Below are 18,466 nucleotides of genomic sequence, written 5' to 3' on the forward strand. Positions count from 1 at the left end.
CCCCAAATTACTCAACTGATTTCCGCACGAAACAAGAAGCATGAAGCATGAAGCATGCAGCGTGCAGCATGCAGCTTGGCAATCAATCAGTTGCATTAGACACTCACTCAATCTGCATTTACACACTTTCAATTATGCGAAATATAAATTTAATTCGTGCCCCCATTTCGGGGCAGGCAATCCATCAAAGGCACCAGTTCTGGGTCCGGGCTTTGCCTTAATTGTAGTCAATCAGGGGATTAAATGTTTTGTGGCAATTGTACCATAAATAACCCCAGAATGTCTTTAACTTCCTTTGAGGGTCAGTGATTGTCCTTCTGTGCGGGGCAATGGCAATGGCAATGTCAATGGCATTGGCAATGGCAATCCATCTATCCATCCATCAATTGGAAAGTGCATTTCATTTCATTTAATCAATGCAGGAATATACATTATTTTTCCCCATTTATTCAGCATTCTGCAAAAATATGCAGATCCAAAGCAGCTCTCTGCTCAACAATTCAACAATGCTCCGATGCACTTGACTTGTTCTGGACTCTGGACTCCGGACGAAGACGCGACGGAGAGGGAGAGGGAGAGAAGCAGAGGGCAGCATCCCCCGTGTAGCTTGGCTGAATTGGAGTTGAATTTTCCAATTGTTTATCTAACGATTGAAACGAATTATGAGCAATTAGGGGGAGAGGGAGGTTACCGTGGCCTTGGGTCGGGGGCTGGGACTGGGACTGGGCCTGGGGCTGCCATCAATCTTTATCGCCCAAATGGAAACTGCAAACTGAAATAGCGACGGCAGCAGCAAGCAGCAGCGGAAATAGAAGTGCGCGGCATAAGTGCACTTCCGGTGTTGCAGTTGATGCACCGCATTGCCAGCCGCCACATCCACATCCACATCCACATCCATGTGGCATGTGCGCACCCGGCTATCATTTCACTAACGAGATTTGCACATTGTTGCAGCTGACAGGGCGGCCAAAGGAGTGCAAGTGGCATGGCAGTGGCTGCAACAGCCATGCAGGCAGCTGGCTGCCAAATTCAAAATTTCCCCACAATCCGGAGCATTTGTGCCATTTTTCACAACGCCATTCGAATCTGTATCTGTATCTATTGCCATTTGTAATAATATTGGGCAGCGCCATTGCCATCGCCATCGCAATAGCCCGACTCCACTCCACTCCATTCCACACCACTGCTTGGCCATGCAACAGTTGCATGTCTTTCGGCCCTGTACATACAGTCAGCTGTCCGTTGAGCGAACACTCCGATTACCTATTCGAGTTCGATTCGCTCCAAGCTGTTTCACTGTCAGTGCAGCACGTACGGTGCTTGGCGAAACTATAAGTCAGTCAAATCCCCCAGGAGAACGAAGACAGAGAGTGAGAGAAATTTATTGAAGCGCCGAAGACCATAGGGCAGAGTCGAAATGTAATGCGTGTGCGCTTATCGATTGTATTCGATAACTGATCACACTCCAGAACTCTTCCGATAAACCATTTTTAAGTTTATGTTACGCACAGTACTTTCCATGTACGCATGTACCTCTGTATCTCTATATCTCTGAATTGGCATCTGTCAAATGCACCTGCAACATCACCATGGGGTTCGTTTGTTTCCGCTTAGACTGCAGCTGCGGTTGGCACCTCCCGACTTGCCCCGGGGCTGCCCAGGGTTCAGTGCCCCTGGCACTCGCTGCCCCGATGATCACCGGACAGGCTTTAACCATTAACCGAATGGATACGTGGTTAGGTAATTTGCACACAGCAAACAGTTTGACTCTGTCCACTTTGGGGACGGCGACACGGAGGAGACAGAGTCCAGGTTTCGTCCAGGTTCTGTGGTTGCCAAGCTAAACGATCAGAGGGTAAACCGACAAACACGGACCACAAGAGGTCACTTACGAGAAATGTAATGACAGAGGGACAGGCAGAGGCAGAGGTATATTTCCGCCTAGAAAAGCTATTTTTTACGGCACTTGATTGATCCACCCAATCCACAGTCCCAGGCCCAGGCTCAGGCCCAGGCCTCTGGTTATGCCATATCCCAGGCCCAGTTTTCTGGCGAGCATCGAAATAAAACACCAAAAATATTTCCGTGTGCAAAATGTGAAACATTCTCCATTCTCCTGACCGGACGGTCAGTGGCCCCTCGGCACTGGGGCCAATTGTAGTTTAGGCCGCAAATTGAGTGCTTTGTTCTGTTGCTTTTTGTATTATTTGTTCCAAAAAAATGTCCTAAAACGCTCCGCATGTAGCCGTACTGGTACAGTGAAACTGGACGGGAAAGGGAAATAAAATGAAAGAAATCATAATAAAATCAATAAGCGGCTTAAACGAGACCAGCACCAGCAGTAGTATTGGATGTGAGAAGTTAAATATTCAGCAAAAGCAGAGGCAGAAGCAGAGGTAGAGGCAGAGGCAGAGGCAGAGAGAACAAGTGCCAACCAGGTCCACTTTCCACTTGTTATCCGTATCCTCATCCTTAGGGGCCGTAGAGCGATCCAGGCATCCAGGAGGCGTCCGTGGAACTGCAGCCGCTCCACCAAGGAATGGAATGGAGAAATAAAAATGATTTATAAATTGCTTATTTGTCAAAAGCACAGACATAGCCACAAAACCACACGGCCAGAGGAGTCAGAGCAGCCAGAGCAGCCACAGCAGAACCAAACGGCCACAGAAGAGCTCGCAAATCTGCAAAAATAACGAGTGGCATCTGAATCTGAACCTGAAGCTGAATCTCAATCTGAAGCTACGGGGGATATGGAATACATATACGGAAGGAAAGAAGGAAGTATATGGCAACACCCACTGCCTGGCATCGCACACACTTGAGTCGCCTCCACTTGAGAGCCACAAACTAGCCAAGAGAAAGAGACTGCCCCCAAGGCTGTTGATGCGGAGATGGGAATGGGAATGGGGATGGGTATGGGGATGGGGATGGGGGTGGGGATTGGGGCAAGTCGAAGTTGAAATCACATTATCGTAACTTTTCAATATCAAAGCGTAAACATTGAGAGCCACCGAACGGATGAATGTTCATGTAAAGGTAGATCTGATGATGAGAGTCTGTTTTTGATATGCGGCTGATTGTCAGTCGCTTGATAGGCCCCCAGGATGTGTGTATGTATCATTGCAAATGGGTAGAATAATATCTCATATCAATATGGAAAAGCGCAAAAACCTACGCTAAGCATAATACCTTCGTAAAATAGAGCTAAAAAAAACCCCGTTTGAAAGCGGGAATTATGACATTTATTTACGAGTAGCACACAAACACAAATGGATGCGTCCCTTGAAAGCGACTCGCCATCAGCTGCCCTTTCCGCGATTCAGATTCATGGTTTAGTATCTCCGAGTGGCGAGGGAGGAGGTGGGAGGTAGGAGGCGGCCGTTAACGAGGGTATTTAGGACTCGACGCCTAATTAGCGCATTTCACATCTATAATTCTGGGGGACAAAGCAAATGCCAAAAACCGATTACTGTCCTCATTCGGTTGGGGAAATGCAAATGCAAATGCAGATGCAGATGCAGCGAAACAAAGGTATACCATCGATACAGATACATTTGTGTATTGGTTATAATGGAAACATTGAATCCGCAGGTCAGGGATTTACACCTGAACACAAAAGAGACCCGGAATCACTGGCAACAGGACAGTACGTACAGTAGTCTGTGGCATCTAAACGAGGGATTTACTTAAATTTAGATGCATTCTTCCTTTATTTCATTTGCGATTCCCCAAACTTGAGACAAATATGTATCTCATTTGATGTCTTTCCATCAAGCTTTTATCTGCTGAACGAAACGCTTGCGGTTGGCATTTCGCGCTTTCTTTTGGCACCACCCATCAGATAGGAGTGTGCATGTATGCACTATATGCACATCTGATGGTCAGGAACATTTAGCCTTATGCGGGAGTCACAAGCTTTTCAAATGCCACGTAATCAATTCGTGGAATGCGATGCAGTGTTGCCAGTTTTCACTGTCACATCAGTGACTACCTGGAATTGCAATCGGAATCGCAGTCAGCGCCAGAAAAAGCCAACCAGATAGAGACATATCCATACAGCCATACAGCCATACAGCCATACAGCCATAGAGCGTCGGAGGGGGCACAACCAGAACCAGAACCAGGACCAGAACCCGAACCAAAAATAGACGGCAAAACTTGCGGTGCACTTTGACATTTTGGCGCATGTTGAATCAAGTGAAAACCCAATTACATGTCCCTCCCTATCTAGTCGCTTCACTGGCGACAAAACGAAACGTGCAGACAAGTTAACATTCTGGCCAACTGTTCCGCCAACACAACTTTACCACTTCGTCCCTCACCCCCCCAACCACCCGTCAGATCCCCATCGGGGTCTCTCTTTCTGACTCTGAATCTGACTCTGGCCCTCCAGCTCCAGCTCCAGCACCAGCACCAGCACCAGCACCAGCTCATCCGTTTGCCTTCTAGTCTGCTTATTACAAGAGTGGCGAACATTTTGTGGCCAGGTGAGTATGCGTATGTATCTGTGTGTGTGTGCATGTGTGTATGTGTGTGAAACACCTGCAACTGTGGCCAGGCGAGTGTGTTTAACGATGGGCAAAGGGATGCAAGGATGGGCACAGAGGACGATGCTCGGAGCAGGGACTGTGCCTTGCGACTGATAGCGAAGGATATGGAGCTATCTCTCTCTCTCTCTCTCTCTCCTTCTCTGTGTGCTCTTGATGCGCACGCAAATTATTGTTGCAATGAAACTTAAGCAGGTTAAACTTGTTGAAATTCTTCCACAGCATCCCTCCCTGCATCCCTCCTCCTTTGGCCCATGGCCAATGCAATGATTCAGATATCATCGCAAGTCGCGGATGTTTAACGAGATTTGGAATATGATGAGTCCGCGGCGAGCAGCAGAAGGGAAGCTCGAATTGTTGGAGGAAAATTGAAAAGTTTAGAGGATAACGAAGCGGAGATTAAGCAGGGAAAGCATCGAAGGTTAGCGGAAATGGAAAGTGAAACCGCAACCGCAAGAGTAAGAGTTCTTTGAAAGGATTCACAGATGGCTGGACGACTGGAAGTCGCTCTGCAAATATTGAAAATATTGAAACAAATTGAATGTGGAATTCTTTTATTTCGAATTGAGAAAACGGACCGTACCGGACCGGACTGGTTTCCATTCATATGCTAATGCGTTCAAGTTTAATTTTGATTGCGATTTCGAATGCACAATGAGTGCACGCATCGAAACGAAAGTAAAACTTAGCTTCAATGGTTTCATTGGAATTTATTTTATGCAGATTGGCCTGTTGATGCTCCAAATGCAATGTTGATGGTCCAACAAGAGCGGAATGGATGGAATAGGAATAGGCTGGTGTTTGGCTGACCGCGACGAGGACAGACTAGACCGGACCAGTGCATCCCGATCCCTGCTAATTAGGAGCAAAAATGTTTCATAAAATAAATGGCGCAAATGCGAAAATAAATGGCCAAAAAGCCAAAGAGGCAAAGGGGCAAGCGGCCGTTTGATTGATGTCCTTGTGCGCTCATCATGGCACTTCTCTCTCTCCTCTCCTCTCCTCTCCTCCCCAATGCTCTTCTACTCTTCTGTGTGTCTGTTTCAGTGGTTGTGTCCTGTCATCCGCAGGCTGATGGCCAAAACAAGCTCCGCTATATATCTTTTTTTGTATTTGTTTTGCCATTTTTGTTTTTCCCGAACAGTTTCAGTTGGCTTCGGTCTCCACGTCCATTCACCACTGCGGCTTGCCACTGCCGCAGAGGTTGTAGAAGGTGGCACAGAAGATATAGACACCGCCGGCGATGTGAAAGACAATGCGCCAATTCTCGATGGTGGGCCCGTGGTGGATCACGTGGCCGGCGATCATGGGGGCCGTGAGGCCGATCAGATTGGCCGCGCAGTTGGTGATGGAGATGAGCAGGCCGGCGAAGCGGGGCGAGAGGTCCAGGTGGTTGATCTTGAAACCGGAGTAGATGGCCCCGTTGAGGCCCAGGCCCAGCACGAACACGATGATGGTGAGGATGAGGCTCTCATGGACGTATCCCACCACGATGAGGGCCAGGGCCGGGCCGTACTGCCCGAAGCTGTTCATGATCTTCCGCGTGGCCGTAATGGATAGCCTGTGGCGAATGAGGCCGTCGGCCACAATGGCAAACACGATGGCCATCAGCCACATGGCCAGATAGGGCAGCGACGAGAGCACTCCGTTCGCCTTGATGTTCACACTGAGAATGCGGTCCATGTAGGTGGGGAGCATCGTCATCAGAGTCTCGTAGCCGTAGTTCTGGCCGGCATGGGCCACCATGATGGCCCAGAAGAAGCGCGACTTGGCGAAGCTCAGGAACGGCGTACGTCCGGTGTCCTCCGGCTGGGCCTTCCAGATCATCTCGTTAATGTACTTACGCTCCGCTTCGGTGATCCTCTTGCTCGCCTGCGGGCTCTCAGGCACCAGACAGAGATAGAGCACGCACCAGACGGTGCTCAATATTCCGAACACGTAGAAGATCGAGGGCCAGCCGCCGTCGAAGCCGTACTCGGCCAGCAGGCCGCTCAGCGGCATCGAGATGATCGTCCCGAACTGGGCGCCCGCGTAGACGGCGGCCCCCGCCCGGGACCGCTCGTCGGGCGGGATCCAGACGGCCAGCAGGGAGTGGGTGCACGGCACTATGGGACCCTCGCCCAGGCCCTGGATGAAACGGACCACGCCGAGGGGAATGGGACCGCCCTCGCGGGCGGAGACAGGCACCACAAAGGCCGCCACCGAATTGAGCATCATGCCCCAGCCGAGGAAGTGCTTGGCCCCATAGTACTTGATGAGGAAGCCGAACGGAATCTGGGTGAGGACGTAGCCGTAGAAGAAGCTGGACAGGATGTAGCCCTGCGTCTTGTAGCTCCACACGAACTCCCCTCCCTGGCTGTGCCGGTGGTCGTGGTCGCTGATGGCCGTGTGGTTGACCATCGCCACAATCGCCACGGACATGTTGGTACGCATCACATACGCATTGGCCATTCCCAGGAAGAGCATGAAGATGACAAAGTTGCGGGCCTTGCGGCACGTCGGTATATCGCTGTCCTCCTCGTAGGATCTCGCTGTCGTCTGTTCGGCCTCGGGCGGCATATCTCTGGATGAAAGGTGGAGTGACTCCAGCTCTCTTTACTTTTTCACATTCGTTTTCCCCATTTGGTTGTGGCATTTGCCACTGTCATGAGGGAGACAGAGAGAGAGAGTTTCGGCAAAGGTAAATTGTTGCTCAGTTACGGACTAACGGATTTACGAATTTACTGATACGAGTATCGAATGTTTGTTTATCCATTCCCATCCCTATCCCCATCCCCATCCCCATTCCCATCCCCGACCTCATTCTCATTCTCATTCATGGCGTAATGCCACATCGGAGCGGACTTAATCGACTCCACCTCCATCTCGCGATAGTCAAATGCCTTCACACTAGATTACTCCTTGGATACAGGAATATCCTCCCCCAATAATTCCTTTGCAGGAGAACCCTTTTCCTGCTCCGTGTTTTTGTCATATCAATTTCGCATATTTTATGGAACGCAAATGAAACCGATGGCAGATGGCAGTCGGCAGTCGGCAGGATGAACATCGAATCGAATTGAGCCCTCTTTATATTATGAAATTTAAAGCAAACAAAACAAAAGCAAATTGAATTTGTGCGGAAGGAAGGAAGGAAGTGTTAGCCTGGGATTCAATTTATTCCGCAATCAATGAGGTAAGTCGCTTGCCAGTGTCTCTTTTTGGGGGGATTCTCGATTCAGTAATTCTTTTGATTTATATTAAAATAAGTATATATACTCGTATAGGTATGTATCGACTGTCTCCGGCTGGGGAGAACATATACAAATTAATAACACCATTGCGAACAGGCAGCCCTGAAGCCCTGAAGCACTCCACTCACGCAGCGTAAACTCCTGAATAATTCGATTGCCCCGGCAGATAATAAAATAAAATCGATTAATGGATAACACTGAGGTTGTGTCATCACACCCCGTGCAAATAAAAGTAGTTGAAAAAACAACCAACGATTAAATAATAATGGCATTACATGAAAGCCTATAAAACCATACGGAAATAGGATGGAACTCGGTGCCAGTGCGAGTGCCACCTCGAGGCAGATAATCCGATAACGAATATGGGGCCAAACAGTTCACATTCTGGGTATTTTTTACCGTTCAGAGATAATGATGTACTGCATTCGGTGGAAGACCCCAGGATTGGAGATGTTACCCTTGTTATCCCCTGAATGCCGCACAAAATGTTTATTCCTTTAAATAAAGACCACTTATTCGGGCTCGGAATCAGTCACTGCGCTCGCCCTTCTTGTTTACAGGAGGGATTATACAACTCCATGACTAGTCCGTAAGTAACTTTGACTTTTTACCGAAATTGCGTAAAGCTCCCATAACACAACGTCCCAACGTCCCAACGTCCCCGGTCCCATTGCCACTCCCAAATGCCCCTTCCACTCGAGTAGCAGTAGCACTGAGAGCACCGCTGAGGGAAGAGATTATAAGCAGCCGGCTTAAGCAGCCGTGTGCTGCAAACATCGTTATCCTGGCCGATTGCCCCGAGCAGCCCAAGGACGAGGACGAGCTTGTGATGACACCTTTGCGGTTGACCCGGGACGGGCACAAGCCCTCCAGCCAGCCAGCCAGCCAAACGTCCGTATTATGCGCTTACACAACTCCGCAGCTGTACGCTGGCAAGGATGGAGTACCGTGGAGATGTGGGAGGAGTTGATTACGTATACGCAGCGATGGCCGCGCTCACATGAGTTGATTACGACACAAGCAGCGAAGTACACGCAGCGGAGGCCCATCCGAACTGAATGCGTGCCAAGTAATTTGCATAAACCGCGAATCAGAGGGCTACAGAGCGACAGAAAGCATCAAAGAAGGTGACGACGATGGTGACAACGACCAACGATAACGATAACGATGGTGCAGTGGGGCATGTGAATATAATGAAGACTCCTCCGTGTTGTCGGTTGTTGTTTTTGATCAAAGTGGCTTTTGTATATGCCTCAAAGAAATCCAAAAGCACAAGCACGACAGTTCGATTTGTAGTTGACGAGTTCCCGATCGGATAGCCTGTCCCCTCTGTGTCAGTCATGAGTGGCCGCGATGACGAAGCCCATGGGCAAATGAAGACAAATCCATCTGAGCTTCAGTTGCACTTGAAGGAGCTGTGGGGACCCAATATTTGCGGCAGCCAGCTGACGAGTGTTAAGTGCTGGCTGCTTCACCCGGTGGGCAGGAATGACACCTTGACCAGTCTGGCCCTCAAGTACGACACCAGCATCGGTAAAATTTGTCGGGCCAATCGCATGCAGTGGCAGGATGTGCTCCTGACGCGTCGCCAAGTCTGGGTACCCGTCCGGCTGCAGAAGAACGAGGACATCGTCACTGAGCTGACCAAACGGATGGGAACGCGGATCCTGAACACTTCTGTGTCCTTCGCGAACCCGTGCACGCATCCGCCGCATTTCCATCGCCAGAGCTCCGCCAATCCGGATGCCTTTGCCAAGGATCGGGACCCTCTGCTGATCACCAGCGAGCACATGTCAATTGAAGAATAAAGCACTGCATTCCGAAAGGGAAACCTCCATCTGTCTCCTTGCCGTGTGGTGCCAGTGGTAAGTGCGCCACCTGCCACCCAGACTGTTGCTCTTTCCCGGTCAACTCAAGCCTCCCGGGGTCAGTCGTGGAGGCGGGCTCCTTCTTTGATGTGCCACTCAATCACGGTGCAAGCTTTTAGTGCCACTTAAGATGACTTACATGCAGTCTGTGCGTAAAAAATCTCCTAGCCCAGCGAGTGTCCCCCTAGCCCCCTTTGATAGGCCAATCAATCTGAGAGCATGCCACCACAGGAGTGAGCGGAGTATTTGTGCTCGGATGGTGTTCTTCCTCTTAGCCGAAAGGCTAATGGCTGGGGCTTTTTCGTCGCGTTGTCATCTGACGCGCAGCGGAAACAAAGGCGAAGCTCCAAGAGGGTCTCTACTCCATGCCTCCGCGCTGCATGCCGCGGAATGCCGCGGCATGCCACGCCGCCTGTCGCGTTGATTAGAAACCCCAAGGCGTGCCGTGCCTTGCCTTGCCGTCGCTATCGCTATCCTTGTCGCTGTCGCTGTAGTCGGCTGAGAAATTGGCTCTTAATTGTTGCAGAAGTGAATTTGCCGCAAACAGGATGCAATTAAGACATTCTAATTCACATGCTGGGAAGCCCATAGAGCGACCCTCTGGAGGAGAATCTGTGCGACCTCTGACCTCAGTGGCAGTCAACCAAATTCAAATGCGAATATTAACTAATCTTTGGCAGCATTTCCAATGAAGCAATCGTGCCACTCTGCGGCCCTTATCCACCCACAGAGAGAGAGTGAGAGCTGGTAAAAAAAGGACAATGGCGCGGTGCGAGAATATGCGTACGTGCTCGTGTGATAAATTCACATTTTCCGGCTGACAAGCAAGAGCCGGGCGCCAGCAGGCGGCAGGACAATCGCCGGCATTGATAGACACTGGACGTGGACGTGAATGTGGGACGTGAATGTGGGACGTGGAAGGTGAAGCCAGGTGAAATGGCAGCCGTGAAACGTAGCGGAACGCCGGTGTCAAAAAGGAAGTGCCAACAAAAAACGACAGACAGAGGGAAGACGAAAAAAATCCCAGGGAAACCAGAGGAGAGGACAGAGGACAGTATGGGGCATGAAGCGACGACCGTGGGCCACATTTTGTGCCTTTCTGACAGACACAACTTTGAAATTGCTCTGATTATGCGGCGGAGAGATGGGGAGAACGCACGACGGATGCGGGCCGGGCCGGGCCGGGCGGGGCCGGACCCTGCCATGCCATGCCAGACTCTCCAGACACGAGACTCAATGGCATGTTGACAATGATAACGAAGTTGGTCATGGCTCTGGCTCTACTCGTGCTTCGTCTCCGTCTCCGTCTCTGGATAGTTGAGTGAGTAGTGGGGAGTGGGGCGCGGGGCGCGGGGCGTGGGGCGTGGGGCGGAGTCAATGGAAAACAAAAAGCGGGAGCGAGAGCATCGCCAAATATCAAATGTCGCATGCTGGCATTAATATTTCATGAGAAATCATAGTTTGGTGATGCGTATAATTCAAAGGAATTGCAATCTGAATTAATTTTGAATCCCAAGGACCTTCGGGTCCCAGGTTTTCAGGTATTTCGAAGGCGTCCCACTGGGCCACTGCATTGGTCTGCTGGTCTGCTGGGCTCCTATTATAAATTGGGAATTTCTATTGATTTGCCATACAATTTACATGGATTTGCTACCGAACCGAACACTAAATCGATTGATTGCTCTCGAGAGGGGGGAAGAGTGGTAGAACTTTTAGTGGTTCAGTCGTGTGGGTGGGTGAGGTGTGGGGGCTTTGGCCATATGCTGCCTGCCTGCGTCCATAACTTGATCTGGATGCCAAAATGTTGGCTTCATAAAACTTTAAGGGCCCATGAATGCGTAACAAAAATCTGATGCATGTGCCGGACGGATCGGATCGATGGCCACAAACTGCAGTTCTTCGGCAGCACAGAGAGAGTGGGGGAAGCCCCAGTTTCGATGGCAAAGTTTTTGGGCCGAAGTAAACTCATTTATTTGTTTTCCGCCGTAACAGTCGAACCATGTAATTATACACAGACAGCCTCCACTTTAGCCCCTATCCATATCCTCAACCCCGCCACTGCCAACGCCACTGCCACCGCCACCGCCACCGCCATTGCCATTGCCACTGTCTCCGTTTCATTTTCATTTTCATTTTCAGTTTCAGTTTTGGCTTTTGCCTGGGCGACTTATGAGTTATGACAGTTTTGCACACCACGCACAACTTTTGGCCGGGCTTTCAAATAGAAATTATTAGAAAGTTTTCGGCGAAAGCGAAAAGGGAATGCTGCATGGCATGAGATTAGTTCAATTGCGATTCGAAAAAGAGACTGGGAATGCGGAAAGGGATTGCGAATTGGGATGCATTCGCATTCTCCTATTGAACATTTGAAGGTTTCGTTGAGTTTGTGATTTATGTTTCAGGGCGTTGGATCTGCCCACATATGGATTTTCGGCATTCGGATTGCCGCTTCAGTTTGGACAATAAACTGTGCTTAACAAAGCCCGCACACTGCTCCACTCCAGGGTTGTCATACATATTCAATTTATTCTTGAATGTACGTACGTACTGTACCACATTCGATCTGTCCTGTGCACTCGAATATCATTAATTGCACCCCACTCGAGTGGCGTTCGAAGCGCTCTGGCGGCTCTGGCGAATGAAAAACAATCAGCAATCATATCCAACTGTCCAGATGCTGGGTTATTGAATCACATTAGCTCAGCGGACGTGCCACAGGGAAGTGGAAGTGGAAAACGTCTTGAGCCGCACACTCGCACTGCCACTGGCACAGGCACTGGCACTCGCAATGGGGAGTCGACTCGAGACGAGTCGGGTCGGTGGGACATTCGCACTTGCTTCGTCCTCGTCATCGTCATCATCAGGACAATCATCAGTCATTCGTGCAATGTGGCATTCATTCATTTATGCATTCATTCTCCCTCTGCATCGTATCGTATCGCGTCGTATCGTTCTCTCTCTTCTCGCTGCCAGACTCATCTTCGTTTATTCGCTCATTTAAGCATTCGTGTTGTCGTTTCAGTTTCAATTTGCCGTGGCAACATTTTCGCAAATGTCTTTTTAATTGATTCGCAGCGATGCGAGCGAGCACGAGGAGCACGAGGAGCAGCTGCAATGTGGCAGCCCCACAGCCACACAGCCCCACAGCCGCACAGCCGCACGGGTAACCGTGGCACAAACAGAAACAGCTACAGAAACTACCTAGATCTACCTACCAGTGGAAGGCTTCTCATCTGTTTCTGTTTCTGGCTCAGGTTCTGGCTCTGCCCCTCTGCCTCTCCGCCTCAGTTTCTCTTAGTGTCTGTGTGTGTAATTATAAATTGAATTAAAAGGCGCACATTTCGTCTTTTAATTCTGCTTGCTGCTTGAGCTTAATTAAAATTTCATTATGTCTCTCATATATATTCCCTCTGCCAGTGGTAGATGGGTGGAAGAAGATGGGTGGAGTGGGTGGGTGGTTGGCCTGCTCGGGGACAACCAGAAGCGATATGTTTAAAATGCAGCAAAAATATTTGACAAGCAGCTTTACGAGCAAGCCGTAAAAATACTTAAGCCCAGCCTTCCCCAACCCCAACCCCAGAACCAGACCCAGACCCAGACCCAGATCCATCCCCAATTCGCAGCTCAAACTCAAATTCAAACTCCGTCACCAGCAGAACAGAATGGAGCAGTAAGGAGCAGAAAAGAGCAGAAAAGAACACCCTTCGCTATATGCTCTCTATTAAGTGGAGCAGCTAAAACCTAATGCATGCATAGAGAGTGCATACTTACGAGAACGGGGATGTTTGTATGGGGATATGTGGATGGGTGGGTAGTATGCAAATGGCGTATGCAAAAAATACTGCAAAATACTAAATGCATCAAATGGGAAAAACTACAAGAGCAAACAAAGGGGGGAAAAGAAACGCCGGCGCAACTTGTCGACATGAATGGTTGTTGTCATTCTGTCTGGCAGTGCTCTTGCCCCTGCCCGCCGCCCGCTGCCCCCTATCCCCTGTCCCCCATGCCCCCGCCCCCCGCTGGCTGTTCTGCTGTTCTGTTGCCGCCGTAGTTTATCGTCTCCAGTGTTTGTCGTTGTTGTTGTTGTTGGTGGATGGCTGTAGCGCTAGCTGTTGTTGTTCTTTTATTTCGGTGAATGGGTGTTGGTGGGTGTTGTCTTTTTGTTGTATGTATTATGCAATGCAGGATTGTTGTAACAAAGCGTAGCATAGTTTTTAGCGCAAATCAAAATGATTGATGATGATGGCCGCTCTAGATCTTACACTCCCCAAAACTCCCCAACACTCCCCATCCTGCTCCCACTGCTTGCTTCTTGTGTGTCGCATTTGTGTCTGTGTCATGCTGCCCTGCCAAACAGTAACGGCAACAGCAGCAACAACATCCTCCACTTGACAGTTATGGCTGCTGATATGCTACAAATAAACTAACTAAATCCCTTTTGTGTAATGTCATTTTTGTGCCACTTTGTTTTCAAGGGAACCTCCCCCACCCCACCACTCGTGTAGTGTAACAACAATAACAGAGATGTGTGAGGGTCCAGAGTGGGGCATTGCCATTGTCCATTGTCCATTCTATTCAATTGTGTATTTACGCCGCAGCCGAAAAGTGTGCAACAAACTTTGTACATCAACGTGGGTTGCATTGTATTTACACCAACGTGGCTTATGCGGGATGTAGAATGGGAATTGGAAATGGAGAACGCTAAGAGGAAGCGAAAGGGGAAGCGAAAGGGGAAGGGGGAGGCGGCCACACGGCACTTCATTAACATGCACACATTCGGGCACACACCAGTATGCTCATTCGGCCCTCGGGTCCAAATTGGCCAATCGCCCGAGTTGATGCCTTTTGGTGGGTATCGAGGGATTATTTGCCCTTTGCCCTTTTGGCTGCTGTCGGTCGGTCGCTGTTTGTTGTACGGCCTGAAGAGCAGCTGCTTCTTGGCCAGGCACCTGATGCCATTGTGGCAGCTGTTATTGTTGGCCATCAACAGTGATCCACCCATCCGTGGGTGCACCCCCATCCCCACCCCCTCATTAGGCATACTTGCATTGTGGCACGGAGCTGTGTTTCTCTGGCTGCGGCTGGCCCTGAGGTCGATGCATCCACCATGGAGACGGTGCACCTGCCGCCACAGTAAACGTAACCTCAAATTGTTTAGCATATGCAACATAATGCCCCCACCCACGCATACCACTGCTTCTGCTTCTGCTTCTGCTTCTGCCTGGGCCCCTTCTCCATTCACCATTGACCATTCACTTGAATGCCATTCTGTGATTGCCATTCTGTTCCTGTTGGCTTTCCTAATTATGTTGGCTGCAAACGCAAAGTGATTTAATTCGGCTTAATCTGTTAGTAAAATGTTTAAGCAAATCCGCTTGGGTGCCAATGCCTCGTTCAGCTCTATACCATTCTCTGCCCCCATACCCATACCCGTATGTGCCCGCACCAGACTCTTCCATCCATCAATTTCAAGTGTCCGATTCGGTGTTATACCAACTGTTATACTGTCAGGCTGTCTCCGCCAGAGTTATTAGACGAAACGAAGGCAAACCTTTCGTGGGACTAGGGCACTCTGTGCTCTGTGCTCTGTGCTCTGTGCTCTGCACTAAACATAAATTTCATTGCAGTTTAACAAGAACATATATGAGCATGGGAGTACAGGAGTATACGGGAAAACTCAAATTATATGCAAGTACATGAATCGGGCGTGTAGACACACACACTCGCACACTCGCACATTCGCGCACACACAGTACACCCTTCTTAGATCCTAATACACTCCTACACCCCTCCAACACGCTGTTCACCCTGCACACCCCATCCACAGATGGCGTAGAGCTGGGCGACGCCTTAGTGTTGTGTAGAACAAGCCTTCAAATTCCTTTGGGGGTTTTGCCAGAGTGCAATGTCTGTCAACACTAATTGTTGGCTGCTGTCGGTGCTGCTCCTGCTATTCCTGCTGCTGCTGTCTTTTGCTACAATAATGTCATGTGTTCTCGTGGATGTATTTCGATGCGTGTCGGTGGTGGTGTCGGTGGGATGGCGTGTAAATCCAGCTTACTAGCATATAGGGTAAGAGACAGGCACAGAGGAGACACACACTTGCACTGGCACTGGCACTGGCACTGGCACTGGCACTGGCACTGGCACTGGCACTGGCACTGGCACGGGCATTAGCTTTGCTCTTGCGATGAGCCATGAGGCAGCATCCTCTGGTGGCCAGGAAGGCCTGATGCCTCAATTTTGGTGGCTAGAACAACACAAATACTAATTCTGCAAGTTGTACTACATGGAGCTCGTACTAAAACCAATACGACACCCATTCGACCCCGACCCCGATCCCGAGCACGACCACGACCCCGAGGGTTGTGTTGTATAATTAAATTGGGTCAGAGCAGTTAACTCACTTGTCTTTGGATTATGTTTGCATTTTACTTAATCTCGGTCTTGCCTCCATCCTTCGTCCTCCGTCGTCCGTCCTCTGCGTTCCGTCTCAAGACTCATCCGAAGGACCAGACAGACGAGTACCTGGCGTGAGTGTCCTCTGTCCTGCTGCCTGCCATTGCCGGACCACATCCGAAACGGTTTTTCGGATGAGCTGGCCCCGGAGACGTGTAGACACAGCAAATTGCTTTCTCCCCTTCAAGCTTCAAGCTTCCAGCTGGCCGAAATCAAATTATTGTCTCGGTTCGGTTCTCTGGTTAGCCGCTTTGCCATGCCATGCCCTGACATCGAATCCACACACAAAATATTGTCTTTGGCGAGTTTATTAAAACTTTCCACCGACCAGAAATGAGACTTGGAAGGCGATGCCTTCGCTCCAGTGTGGACTCTAACTATTTTATGGGCAAAGGACTTCTTAGCTTTCGGAGTAAAAACTTTTGACCTGTTGCCCTCTCTCTCTCTCTCTCGCTCACAAGCTCCTGCTGTACTCCAGACATTGCAGCCCCCTTTCCCTTCGAACAGTTACAGAAGTTTCCCCCACTTGGCGCGACGCCTCCTGGTCTAAATTGGGTAATTAATTGGGAATGTCTTCCGGCGGTGCTCGGTGCTCGGTGCTCGGTGCTCGGTGCTTAGGGCTCGGCTCTATGGGGCTTTGGGGAATGTTCCTCTTCTGGCATGTACATATTGATCAGTGAATGTGATGGGCAACTTGTCATCTTGTGGAATGCCATGGCAAAATGTAACTAATCCCAATGTAAGCCTCTCCTAATTGATTCAATTTAGCCATACGGATAGGTGACCGCTTGATTTAAGCCTCTTTTCTCGAACACCCGACCGGAATGGGACCTGCTCGAGCAGAAGCAAAAGCAAAACCAAAACCATTGAATTCTTACGACATGACAATGAAGAATGTTCGATTCGAATTGTGGCCAAACAATGGTATTCATATTCTGTTAATATTGGAATTAGGAATGTTTCCGATAAATGCCTAAAGACTTTCAATAATCACAACGAACAAACGAATATATACAAATACACACACACATACACACACACAAGCAGATAGAAAAAGAGATACGATTTAATTTGCCACAACAATAAGCCGCATAACATTGCTCAACCAGAGAGCTCTTCTTTTGTCGGCCCGTTATCCTTATCCCTCGTCCCGCGCTAAGTCCCTCATACCTCATCCCTTTGGCCCATGCCCTTGCCCATCCCTTGCCCCATCTGCGTCTTGCCTCTTCCATACAGAATTGCAGATGGAACTTGAAAGCAGAACAAACTTGTCTAATCCAATGAAAACAAGCAGCTCAGCTGCTCAGCTGCGATTGATAAGGGAAACTTGAACTAACTAGGCAACTGATTTATACCCTACCCCTCCACCTACCCCTCCGGCACTCTCTCTCTCTCTCTCTGTCCTTGCTTCGAAGATGCATCCTGACAACCGCTTAGCTCATTTGACTGCTGCTAGGACGACATTCGAAATGATATTGTCCAGTTGGCTTTAAATCTCTAGGATTTTCCCCGCAAATACAGTCGGAGCTGGGCAGCATTTGCACCAAGGGCTTAAGAAGCACCAGTGGGTGTGTGTGTGTGTGTGTGTGTGTGTGTGCCTGTGGGTGGGCGGGAGGCAACTGAAGTGCGGCCTGAGTCGAGGTGACAACATTTTGCCAAGTGCAATTTACAGTGAAATTTTATGCATAATTTTCGTTATGACACTTGCGGTCGACTGCCACACACTCCAGAGAAAGAGATGGAGAGAGAGAGAGTCGTATGTATTTACAGTTAGATGCACATACAGATGTGGTTACAAATACATATACATATATATATGTGTGCATACAGAGGAGCAAGGAGCAATGCGATACGATGCCTGCCGGCAGCATCCTAATTTATGTTATCTGAGCCACTTCAAATGAAGCCACACACACACACATACACAAAGGGGAGGTTGCAGGCAGGGGATATAGAGAAATCAAAATCTCAATACTCTCGTAATTACAAATTGCCAGGCAAAGGCAAAGGCCTGAAACCCAAAGCCAGACACTGAAACCCAAACCATTGTCGCTCTGTGTTTACATCCCCTAAATCCTAAATCCTAAATCCTTTTTAATGCCGCGCCACAGCCTTTGATTTTTGCAATATCAATTAGCATGAAGCGCGTGGTGGAGACTCGAGGGGGATGGAGACAAGCCCCCTCCCACATCCCTCATAACGATTTACAGCTCCTGATTATTTCATTAGGCAAAAGTAAATTTAAACGCCAGCCGCACGTTAAATTTATGTTAATTTTCCCAGCCAAAAATGGAAAATGGAAAATTCCCCTAGGATGCGAAACGGTAAATGGGGAAAAAGGGGGGAGACAGCAGGCTAG

General features: G+C 49.3%; 2 protein-coding genes across 2 annotated transcripts; one reads left to right on the forward strand and one right to left on the reverse strand.

Moving 5' to 3' along the window:
- Positions 1 to 5,241: 5,241 nt before the first annotated feature.
- LOC6597353 (putative inorganic phosphate cotransporter) lies at positions 5,242 to 7,180 on the reverse strand. The gene has a single exon (XM_002022519.2). It carries the CDS (start codon positions 7,104 to 7,106, stop codon positions 5,721 to 5,723), a length of 1,386 nt encoding a protein of 461 aa, XP_002022555.1. The 5' UTR covers positions 7,107 to 7,180; the 3' UTR covers positions 5,242 to 5,720.
- Positions 7,181 to 9,073: 1,893 nt separating this feature from the next.
- Positions 9,074 to 9,602, forward strand: LOC6597354. The gene has a single exon (XM_002022520.2). It carries the CDS (start codon positions 9,121 to 9,123, stop codon positions 9,586 to 9,588), a length of 468 nt encoding a protein of 155 aa, XP_002022556.1. The 5' UTR covers positions 9,074 to 9,120; the 3' UTR covers positions 9,589 to 9,602.
- The last annotated feature ends 8,864 nt before the right edge of the window (positions 9,603 to 18,466 follow it).

Source organism: Drosophila persimilis, unplaced genomic scaffold, assembly GCF_003286085.1.
Source record: "Drosophila persimilis strain 14011-0111.01,24,50 unplaced genomic scaffold, DperRS2 tig00000606-arrow-arrow-pilon, whole genome shotgun sequence".
NCBI classification, from domain to species: Eukaryota; Metazoa; Arthropoda; class Insecta; order Diptera; family Drosophilidae; genus Drosophila; species Drosophila persimilis.